Here is a 12,695-nt window from a genome sequence, read left to right as displayed (position 1 = left end):
CGTCCCATTGCAATTACTTTCTACTCTTTCTAAAGTAATGAAGAAATCAATTAACCACCAACTCTTATTTAAACTACCTAGAAACCTTCTGTCTGATCATTGATCGCCAGTATGGATTCCGTCAGTGTCTATCCACTGGTGATATTCTGGCTTATGTTACCCATTTATGAACAAATTCAATGGAAAAGTTCAGTGAAACACAAGCAGTTGCTCTTGTCATCTCAAAGGCTTTCGATCGTGTTTGGTATAAAGGTCTTCTAAACAAGCTTCCATCTTATGGTTTGCCAACTTTTTTTTTTTTTTTTTTGTAATTGGTTTTCCAGTTTTCTCCCTGATTGCTCACTGAGGGTGATGGCTCTGTCTTGTAACTTCTCCCCTAATGCTAGTGTCCACTGCTGCTCCTTCCCACCTCCGTAGCCAGGTGGGAAGGAGCAGCAGTGCATAGCACACGCGTCTTGATTAGACTGCCATTCGAGCTCGTCACCACCAAATACGGAGGATGCGGAAAGGTCAGGGAATGACCACCGCATATTCCCGGAGCAATATGGCCTTAGTTGCTAATGCTCCTAAAAACCAAATAACAACAGCTAGTGTCCCCCAAGGTTCAGTTCTTTCCCCCACTCTTTTCCTCTTGAATATTAATGACCTTCTTCCATTGACTGGAAATCCTATCCATAGTTTTGCTGATGATAGCACATTGCATTCCACTTTCCATTTTGAGAAACCTTGCCCTGCTCAATCAGCTTCAGTTTGTCGAATATCAATTCCTTAAATGCCGATCTCCAGTTAATTCTCCAGTGGGGCAAAGACAACTTAGTTGATTTCAATCCTTCTAAAACCCAGTCTTGTGTTATATCTTGCAAAAAAGGATTCTTCTGCTCCTATGCTTATCTTTGGTGACACTCTGATTTCTAGGCACAATGATATCTCTTTTGGGATTACTGACTTCTAATCTCTTTTGGCACAAGCAGATTACAAATATTGCTTCCTCTGCATCTGAAAAACTTTTGTCTTTCACTCTCGGCATTACTTTTCTTCCAAACAGCTGTTCACTCTGTACAAATTGCAAATCCACCCTACCATGGAATATTGTTCCCACATCTGGGGCAGTGCCCCCAAAACCTCTCTCTGGCTTCTAGATTCCATTCAGAAGAGGGCAGTTAGGTTAATTAATGACTCCTCTCTAACAGTCTCTTCACTCTCTGTCTCATAGACGTACTGTTTCTGCTGCATGCCTTTTCTAAAGATACTTCCATGGGCACTGTTCTTTTGAATTGGCTTCTATAATTGTCGCTCTCTTTCAAAACAGTCTGAACACGTTCCGCCACCAGCCTACATCCATTTACTGTCCAACTTCAAACTCACAGACCCAATTTTTCATCTTCCTTCGAATATCAATTTTGGGAAGCCGTAGTCATTCTCTTCAGATCACTGGTTTCATGCTTTAATTTCAGCACCCGGTATCCTGTTGACTGGTGGCAGCCTATTTCATCAGCTATAGCATGCATAGAAAGCCCTTCCTGGGATGAGACAGAGCAACAGCTACACTTTTTTTTTTTTTTTTTTTTCTCTCTCTTGTTGTCAACTGAACATGTGGGGCCATGCTTACACTTCTGCAAAACAGGATACTAGTGCATGTGTACGTGCGTGTGTGAACATGTGGGGCCATGCTTACACTTCTGCAAAACAGGATACTAGTGCGTGTGTGCGTGCGTGTGTGTGTGCGTGCGTGCGTGCCCTTCCAAAGCCATATTTATAGAAATGGCTGATGCAACATCTTGCAATTACTGTCTGATGCAATATCTTTGCTTTGCGACTAACAAAATGACTAGTCAAAAATACTTTATACCTTTCACTACAAATGTTACTTTAAGGTGATGTAGTTTTTTTTGTCCGCCACTGTATATGCATATAGCATATGTTAGGTATAGGGGTCCGCAACCTTTTTTTTTTTTTTTTTTTTTCATTTTTGAAGGGGTCTGTTACCTTTTTTTTTACTTTTGGAAAGGATCCGTAGATCTCAGTAGTTTGGGAACCACTGTTCTAAACAACTTCATAACTAGGGGGGTCATAAACTCATATTACAGGGCTTGAGGTTTAGATTAGATTAGATTGTAGGAAGTTTTCTTTAGCCAGCTAGTTTTTGATAGTAGAACAAGTTTCCATTGCAGGTAGTTGATGCTGACAGTTTGAATAAATTCGAAGATCTGCTGGTTACCTGTGTGAGGAGGGAAGAATATAATTTGTGTTTTCTTATCTACATGGTTGGGGTTTTTTTTTTGCCAGTGCAGCAAAAGGCTGTAGCTTCCTTGCACTATATGGCAAATACTATTACTATAGCAAGCATAAATAAAAATATGTAATCATAACAGCACTCAATAGGTGAGGAAGTATTGGGAGTTTGGGGAGGCAGATGCCAAAATAAGTAAAAAATAGGGGGTAGTAAATAGTACCTTGCTCTCGCACAGATTGCTCTAGTGCTGTGGTTTCCAAAGTGGGGTGTATGCACCCCTAGGGGTGCGAGAGATGATCAATGGGGTGTGCAAGATAATCCTCAATAAAATAATGAGGGCTGTTTTCCATACTGATATATATAATCTAGATATCATACATTATATCTAGATAATAAAATCCTGATATAATGCATACCATGTAAATTATTTATAAATAAAACATTTACATTATATTAAAATTACATTTACTACACTTTTCACATTAACGATTTCTTATCATTTTGTACTTGAACTTCAGTTTAATTTTGTTTTGTAATTTTTTTTATTTGTGATCATTTAAAATTATGTGATTTTAGATATAATGCCTTCCATGTAAATGATTTATAAATAAAAAAATATATTTAACTTATATATTTAATTTATTTTTTTCTGCCGTGCACACTAATCCTTTAAATAAAATAAGGGTGCATGACCAAAAAAGTTTGGAGACCACTGCTATGGTGGACTGCATGTCATAAAAATTAAAAGCAGGCAGTAAAATGCAGGTTTAAAAAAAAGAACAGTTAATAACCACTATACATGCAAGGACTGAATGGACATTTACCATCAATATACCTGGGAGTGTAACTGTGCAACCCATATGATGAGGTCCTGGTATTATAAATTATAGTAAGTCTAGATAATTAGCAGAAAAAAAAAATTATAAATTCCTTATCAGGTCAAAATTAAGTAGTTGCTAGAAAGAAACAGCCTGTAAATGTAAATAAAGTTAATCCAATAAGTGCCTAGCAATGAGTTATATAATAACCTATTAAGTTAGAAACAAGCAATATACAAGATCAATGTCGTTGTCTGTCGATTGAATGAGCTCTAAAACTAACTATATGACTACCTGCTAATTTCATTAATATATAAAACAGAAAGAATGTGGCTAAGTAATGTGCAACAAATGACAACAGAAATGAAATATTAGCACAATATAATGTTGCAAAAAGCAAATCATTCAGTTGTGAAATCTAATTGAATATGTAGCAATAAAGCTGCATGTTTCTGTTAATTTGCCTGGCATTTAGTGGTTAGTGGACATGTAAAAATTTTTTTTGTCTAAAAACACTTCAAAAAATAACTCCATTCAATAACTTAAAAATCAGCAAGAAATAATTCAAAATTGTTCACTTTTTGGTGTCACCTGTATTTTCAATTTTTTTTCTGAACACAGTGGTGAAAAATTAATTTTGATATTGAAAATGTATATTTTTGTTTAATTTTTAAAAATTAAACCTCTCCTTCCTTCTCCAGTGCACTTTAAAACATGTTTTTTAATGCCCACATTTGGGTTGTCTTCACTGTCGGTGTCAGTGAGTGAAACTTAAAAGAAATATTACTCTTCAGTGCTTTGATGCCAGCCAGATGCATAAACATCTGAAGCAAGTAAGTATTGACAGTTTGGGAGATACTGTAAATCAAACTTAAACCTGGCATCAATGATTGGACATGGGAGATTCTGCTAATTTTAAAATCTTCATTTTGTAAAACTTGATAATTATATACAATAAGCTAGGCTTAAAACCTGAAAAAGTTTATTTTGTTTTATGGCTGAACTTCTTCAATAAAAAAACAGTGATACAGAATGAATGCCTTGCCAATATTAAAGGAAACTAACATTGAAATCACTTTAATAAATATTTTAATTTAAAGTTGTTTTGGTAGACCTTTACCACCACCGTGTCCAGTAGATAGTTAAACTTAATAACAAATAGTCACTATGTCAGACAAGTAACTTCCTATGTAACATATTAATAAATTTCATAGGGAACCAAAAAGTATGCCATATTATAGAAACAAGATCAGGAGAGCTGCCAGTATTTTAATGATTTGTAATGGTGAAAGATTTTATCTGTGAATAGCAATAATATAGTGATTGGAGGGAGGGGAAAAAAATACATGCCCACCTGAAGTGTACTATAGCCAGCAAAGTGCAAAGATATAAACTATATTTAGGATAAAACTTAATCATTATAGGTACAGACTGCCTGAAATCAGCAGCTAGGGCATAAAAAGCATTCATAGGTCAAAACTAATGCAGTCGAACAAAGTAGAGGTAAAATAATTCCAAAATTAAAGCTAAAATTAATATTAAATGCTAGCCTAGGATAGCAGGAATAATCTAGGTGAAAAACATGAATCCTAACGGAAATCCTAAAAGAAGTTAAAAGTATATCCAATATGTGTGTGTGTGTGTGTGTGTGTGTGTGTGTGCTGGTTTATATATTAATATTACGTTTAGATGTATGTATTCTTTTGTATTTTAATCCTTTTGTGCATTGTTAATGCCATTGTTTTTGCCGTATTGGCTAATTGAACATTATACGTGCCAGTACATATTCGTTTCTAATTGTTCGAATGTTACCTATTATTGGTGGTTTTACTTATAGGCATTAGTGTTCATACAATTCTGGTCATTAAGCTAGCCTTATTTATGTCATCTTAAATCTGCTTGGCCTATACATATTAGGTTTAGAAGTTTTAATGCTTAATGATAATGAATTTTCATGATAAATTACTGCTGAAATTTTTTTTTTCTGTAGCAAAAGGTAATTACTAATTATTATTAACAGTATACTTCTATCTTGGTCTGACATGGTTGTTCTTCTTCATGTCACTGCCAAGAAAACAGATATAAAAACTTCATCAATACACATTACAAGCATATAGTAACAGGAGACCTCAATATCATCGAAGACAAAACACTAAGAGAAACAATGAAAAGGGGTGCTAAATTCAGACCGAACACACCAATTAGACTGGAATACATAAAAAAAAAATCAATATATACAGATCTGTTACAATTTCCATTCAAAGCTGCATACAAAAACAACCAACCTATAGAATCATTCCAATGCTGGATAAACACCAACACTGAAAACGTATTAGACTGCTTCAGAGAAAGAATAACACTACAAAAACATGATAAGCATTTAAATTTAAGAAGTATCAACAACAAAGTAAAAGAAATCCAAAAAAAATTTGTGATCACAAGAACCGACAAGTCAAACAATAATTTCAGTATTATTTGCAAAAGATTCTACATTGAAACTATAAAAGAGGAATTATATAACAGTGAAACATACAAATACATAGACACCAATCCAAACAACATCAGCAAAAAATTTTGGCCTGGCAAAAAAAACCTAAAATTTTACATATACTGGATACCAAATACCTTTTACATATACTGGATACCAAAATATCACAAGGTGCCTACAGGAAAAAGATTCATTACTTCCGGAAAAAATAGCTACATAAATACTATTAAAATAATGGAAGATAAATTAAAAGACATCACCAAGGAAATCAAGAGCACCAGAATTATCAACAATAACAAAGAATATTTCGACAACATTAAAAAACAAAACAATAGCATAAAAAGTATATACACATACAATTTCAAAAACCTCTTTACAAGCATAGCACACGATAACCTAATAGAAGTACTACAAATATACTACCAAAAATATCACAAAATCTTACAATGCAAAAAACAATACTAGAATGACCTCACAAAAATCAGTGTCAAAGGCAACTACATACTAATGGGAGGCAAAACATATGTGCAATGCAGGGGGATAGCTACGGGTTCCAGCAGTTCATGCGCCATGGCTAACCTCTACCTGCACCACTATGAAAGCAACATCACAGAAAATATTAAATTTCTACAGATATATAGATGATGTCCTCATGATCAACTATGACAACTTTGCAAATGTAGCAAAGAATACTTACCCAACAGACTTAAAAACTGAATGTACAAATCCAGATAACAACCAACAAGCTGTCTACTTAGACAGTGAAATCGCCATCAACCAAAACAAAAAAATATGTACACTTCACTATGATAAAAGAGACTTTTATTTTCGATACAATAAAACTCACACACTGGGAAAGCAACATAGCGAAGCATATACATGGTAATACTATAAGAAACCAAACAAACAGACTTTTAAATATCTGCAACAATATAGAAAATGTAAAAATTGCAATACAAAAACTCATCAAAACCCTAGATATAAACAAAATTCCCAACCGATATAGTAGGTATCATATAAAAACTGCCATATACACAAATATTAGAACACACCACCCCAATCTGGACCACCCCATATATTCATCAAAAACCATCTAAAAATAAAATAGTATTTTTACTCAGAAAAAGTATCCCCAAGTTTATAAGGTGTACTGCACTCAGACGAGGCTTGTCGTCTGACTGCACTACAACCTATAGCCAAAATTAACCCCCCCCCACCACCACCACAACCCATATAGTAAGAGGCTGTATATATGTATATTGCTTTGCCTCTGGACAAAAATCTGCTGTTACGCCTTAGAAAAGCGGTACCAGCACAGTCCGAGGTAAGGCACAAAAAACGCACCTAAAAATAATGTAAAAAAAAAAAAAAAAATTGTCAACACAACCCATATAAAGATTACAGAAAATCATCGATCCAACAGCAAACCTCCACCACAGGCATTGGCATGAAAATCGGAGCCTGAGGCCAATACACCATCTACACACAGGATAACGTTAGTGCGACTGCGCTATAAAGTTCGCTACCTATAAAAACAAATAGAAGGCAGGAAATCCCCCCTTTCTGTTCCACAACCTCCGCCAGAGTACAGCATTAATTAAGTAGGAATTTAACAGTAATGGATACTTACTCGTAGGGCTTTGTGTACTCTATCACAGTTTGCTGAAGAGATCGTTAAAAGTAAATAAAAATTAAAACTAATTAATACTATAAGCAGATATGCTAACAATATTTTAAAAATTTAAAAACTTAAATATAAAAGTTAAAATTATAGAAGGAACTTTAGAAATTAAACAAAACAAAAGGAAACTAAAATAGCAAAACTGTGATATGTACAAACAGAAACGAGTAAGTATGAGGCATTACATCAAAAGGGCTGTCAATCCTCTCAAACCCCCCCCCCCCCGACGAAGTAGGGGATAGATAGCCACGTGATGGAATGCAAAAATGTATTATAGTAATTATGATAGTAATAAGATAGAAGTATACTGTTAATAATTAGTAATTACCTTTTGCTACAGATAAAAAAATTTTCATCAGTAATTTATCATGAAAATTCATTATCATTAAGCATTAAACTTCTAAACCTAATATGTATAGGCCAAGCGGATTTAAGATGACCTAAATAAGGCTAGCTTAATGACCAGAATTGTATGAACACTAATGCCTATATGTAAAAACCACCAATAATAGGTAACATTCGAACAATTAGAAACAAATATATATTCTTACACTAGTTTTTCTTCCTCGTGGTAGCATAGTAGTGCTGACCTTTTGGATTTATAACAGTGCACCTCTGCTTTTTACTCAGTTTAATCCCCTTCTCTATGTAGCAGAGGTGGTGACAAAAATTTTTTTTTTTTTAATAAAACTATATTAAAATTGAAAATAGAGAATTTTGAAATTCTGCTTATTTTCATTAATGAATTGGCCATCAGTTGTACTTGTCCATGTTGCAAAATTAAAATTGAATAATAGAAACTGAATGCTGTTCCTGATTAACAGTGAAAAGGTGCAAATGAAATATGATGTAAAATTTTAGATGTATATACAAGATTTTTACATAATATAAAATCTAAAAAAGGTAATGCATTTGCTTTGTATATATTGTTCCAAGAAGAGGGAAAGGTAATGTAATCAGACATTTGCAAAAATAGATTTAGCATTTTATAGTTATCTCATACATTCCAATTGTTTATTTGCATTTTTTTTGTCATAGAACATAATCATTGTCTCTGTTGTGCTGGCCATGCAGATGCATTTTTCTGAAATGTTTTCCAGTAGTGAATTGGAAAAAAAAATATAGTTGTGGAAGCAGAGAAACAATAGACGTTGTTAGCAAAATTGCATGGATAGGAAAAGAAGAGGTGGTGATGGTACTGAAAAATGGGCCATTTTCAGTTGCTGCTGATGGCAGTATTCAAGTTGATTTCATGCTGTAACTGCTTTTTTTTTTTTTTTTTTTTTTTTTTTTTATGAAAATCCCAAACACGAAAGGTATCAAAACCTATAGTACTTAGTACCGTGCATGGGTAGAAGGAGAAGTATAGGGGAAGGGGGGTGCCAGAAACTTTGCTCTAGAGACTAAACATGAGTTTCACCACTTCAAGCCTCCAATAAGCAAAGTGGTGGTATTTCACCGGTTGATGAAAGTCATCTACCACCTTATGGCGATCTTTCCTTAAAACACACACACACACACACACACAAAAGCAGCTTGTTCTCATTGCCAACATTGAGCATCTTCTGAACAGCTTGAAAGCTTGTGAAATTACTTAAAATCTGTCTGGCACTTGCTGTGGATAATGTCTGTGAGGCCTAAAATGTCTGTAGTAATGAGCATATTAAAAGAGGAGATTGAGCAGAGCACTTAATGGTAGAAGGCTGCCCCTATCACCTTATATGTGTGCTAAAAAAATGCAACTGCTTGCCTTCCTATGAAAGTGGATGAATATTTAGTGGAAATTTATTATCTAGAACAGGGGTGGCAACCTCTTGAGTGAAGAGCCATTTTTGATTTAATTAAAAAAAAAAAAAAAGGAATCTGAAGAGCTGCACCTCGGGAGGGGGAGATTAAGAAATGGAATAGAGTAGAAAAGTATTTTATTAAAAAAAATATTTTTTTTGAAATATATTTATTAATACTGAAAAACGTAACAAACATCCAGTTAGGTACAAATTAATGTGACTTTTGCTGCTATAAACTTTTTGAGCGAGTCTCTCAACATCAAGCGAGTATGCCGTAATTTTCAACTTTAAACATGCTGAGAGACTCGCATTGTTCAGGCAGTTTCTTGATTTATTTTTAATATAGTTCATGTTCGAAAATATTCAAGTGACTTATTTCTCGCAGAAATAAGTCACTTGTCATACATGTGGGCTAAAAGTTAGAGCCACAATTATATGTTCAAAGAGCTGCAGGTTGCCAACTCCTGATCTAGAAAGAAGTGCTTAAAAGAAAGAGATTTGAACAATTCCAGTTGATGTAGGCCACTGTTCATGTGTGTGTTAATGTTGGCTGTATCATTTTCCGGTACTAATAAAACAACATAAATTTATGTGTAAATACCCTTCCATATTCATTTTTAACTTGACATATGTGTGTGTTTTCCTGAATCCACTGTTTAATGAAAGTTTTTTTTTTTTTTTTTTTTTTCAATGAATAATTGAAAATTAAAAAACTTCTCCCACACGTATATTAAAATATGCTGTTTCAAATATGTGACCATGTTCTCTATATTCCCTGAAAATTTTTAGTTACTTCTGCTTCCCAAATCCAGTTATGTTAGATTCTTTTCTTTTGTAATGCATTTTTATATTGATTAGTAATTATATAATGACATATAATCTATAATATAATCTAATAATTATGATGGATTACCTATTATATGTCAAGATTATCTATTACGTTGATTTATCTGTTAATGAAGGAAGTAGTAATGCAGAAATTAATAGCCACTTTAAGAGGGGGAAAAAACCTTCAAATTAAAGTTGAGAATAAAAAACCTTTTAAATTAAAGGTTATATAAAAGTTTAACCTGAAAAGTGCTGGGGTTCCATAGCTTGATTATTATTTACAAGATAATTAATATTTCTGCCACTTTAATAAAGTTTTAATTTCAGAGGATTCCTACAGGAAACAAGTTGTAATAGATGGTGAAACATGCCTTCTTGATATTTTAGATACTGCAGGACAAGAGGAATATAGGTAAGACTGTGTTCAACAAGTTTCATTTTATTTTTTCAGCTCATTTATTTAATAAAAATATATATACCTTTCAACGTGAACTCCAGAGGCTTATTAGCATTAGTAGAGGCATTTGATGCAAGAAAGCAAGCTTATGCAGCATCAGCCAAAAAAAAAAAAAAACCACTTCCACTTCACCCCTCTGTTCGTTCAAAATACTTGTCCAGCTGAGCCTTAAACTTATTTAGGCTATCAATCTCCACCACAAGGGATGGAAGTCTGTTCCACCAACCAACCACCCGCTGGCTAAAGGCAAATTTCCGCACATCTATCCTACATCTGTCTTTCCTCAATTTGAATTTATGCCCTCTCAGGTGATTTTTCTGAGCTAGAGGAAGAATCCCATCAGCATTGAGCATGCTTAAGAGCATTATCTTTTCTTGCTATCATACTATGTTGGCCACCCAAGTTGGTTGGCCAACCTAGTATGATAACTTGGATATTTTGAGTATAATGTGATGCATTGACAGATTTTCAGGGACCTGAGGTGGAATATTTTTAGAGTTACATTTAGTTAAAACACTTATATTCACTATCTTTAAGAAAAACTAATAATTATCTATGTTCATTATTTTTTAATGAAATTTATGTATTTTTTATACCCACTTGTACAAAACGTTTTTCTGTTAATGACCATATTAAATTTACTGAAGGTGAATGCTATAATGTTAAGAGCATTTGTTACTTCTGCATTAAAATTGTGAATGATTAAAAATGCATTTTTTTCTTGTAAATACATAAGTTTTGTTTAATGATCAATAAAAATAAAACTTTAAGGCAGTGAATGGATTTAATAAACTAATGTTGACTGGCATCCTTACTCTTGCTCAGACAACACAGTTGAGGAGGCACAAATTTAATCCGCTCAGAGTGCCAAGCGATATTTTTGTGCGATACACAGCATTCTTTCTCAGCGGATTAGTTATATTTATTTTCCAGTGTCACTATTCTTCTTGTTTTTCATAAGTGATTGTTCACTTAAAAGCTTTGAAGTAGAATCCAGAAAGGAAATACCTTTCTTTCCTTGTGTGTGTGTGTATATATATATATATATATATATATATATATATCCATCCAATATTTTAAATAAAATAAAACATAAGCCAGTAGTATGGCAAAAACTGTAGAGCGAAAATTAACATAAAATAACCCAAATAAATAAAGAAAGAATAGATATAAATAGTAGCCCAGAAACCCTTGTATAATTTCGAACTTTAAATCCAATTAACAAAAACTATACAAAATTTAGGATAATGCCAATTACGTATTAATTTAGCAGTACACCCCCCCCCCCCCCCCCAAGAGGTACCAGTTCCGAAAGACGTGAAATATCACCAAAAGAGGGTTAAAGGAACTACCACCATGGCGACAATTTGTATAGCGATTGAAATGCAGGGATTCCATGACCATTATTGGCCTCGTGGTCCTCTGTCGATATGGGGCATGATGGTCAGTCTATTTTATTTTAATTTATTTTGATTTGGTTATAGTTTGGTAGTTCCTTTATCATTTGAATAAAAAATGATGTAGCGCTGGATAAGCGGGCCACACAGCTAGGGTTGACCTTAAACCACAGGCAGCCCACCTTGGTCCCAAAACTCTACCAATCTTTATAATTTCAATTTCAAGTTGTTCGGATATTTTGGAAAGTTCAATTTGGTTCTTATTGGATTGATGAAAAATAGTATATATCTTATCAATAAATATTTTAAAATGATTTACTTGCTTTGTTTCCTTTATCGAATCATCTAAAACAAGATGGAGGCGATGATTTAAACAGTGCCATATTATTATGTTTGGAAACTCTTTTGCAATCCTAGTGCTCACTCAATATTTTCTTCCAAGCATAACGCTGGCACCATCGGACCAAAGTCCTATTCAATTTTTTTCTAGGTAGTTCTTAGTAAGCCCAACATTATTTAAACTTTCCATAACTGAAGAACGTATTGTCTCTGCATCTTGTTTTTCCAATTCAACTAGTTCAACGAAAATTGTTGGTGATGTAACTGAATCCAAGGCCAATTCTAATACAACAAATTCTGATTTTGGTTTCTTATTGAAAAAATCTGTCAAACTCTGTTGCCTTTTCATCCTTTTAAGGGCTACTGCAAAAAAATTTTAAAAATGTTTTATTTTAATATATTATAGAGCAGGAGCGGATATGTGCCAATATATTTGATTATTTTACTGGTTCTGTCCATGTGTGGTCATATCATAAACTTTTATAAACAAAGCACTATGCTTATACCATTGATAAACATCAGTCAGAACATACATTTTCTTCATTTTATTGATATTAAACGAAAATTTCTTGCTGAATTAATAAATGGCATAGAATACCAGGCGCCCACCTTAGAGAGAACCCTGATCACAAGTGCCATTTTAACAACCGGTTCGCCGAACTCAACA

At 33.7% G+C, this 12,695-nt stretch overlaps 1 protein-coding gene across 1 annotated transcript in view; it reads left to right on the top strand.

Annotated features, from left to right (window-relative positions):
• Positions 1-12,695, top strand: part of Ras85D (GTPase ras-like protein 1) — a 209,477-nt gene that overhangs the window by 87,458 nt on the left and 109,324 nt on the right. Inside the window, exon 4 of the mRNA XM_090383776.1 lies at positions 10,163-10,247. Coding sequence (XP_090239902.1) covers positions 10,163-10,247 — 85 coding nt within the window. The remainder of the gene's footprint in view (positions 1-10,162; positions 10,248-12,695) is intronic.

The sequence above is a fragment of the Mastigoproctus giganteus genome, chromosome 10 (genome assembly GCF_048544385.1).
Source record: "Mastigoproctus giganteus isolate SK-2022 chromosome 10, ASM4854438v1, whole genome shotgun sequence".
Classification (NCBI taxonomy): Eukaryota; Metazoa; Arthropoda; class Arachnida; order Uropygi; family Thelyphonidae; genus Mastigoproctus; species Mastigoproctus giganteus.
This window is presented reverse-complemented; position numbering and strand designations above follow the sequence as displayed.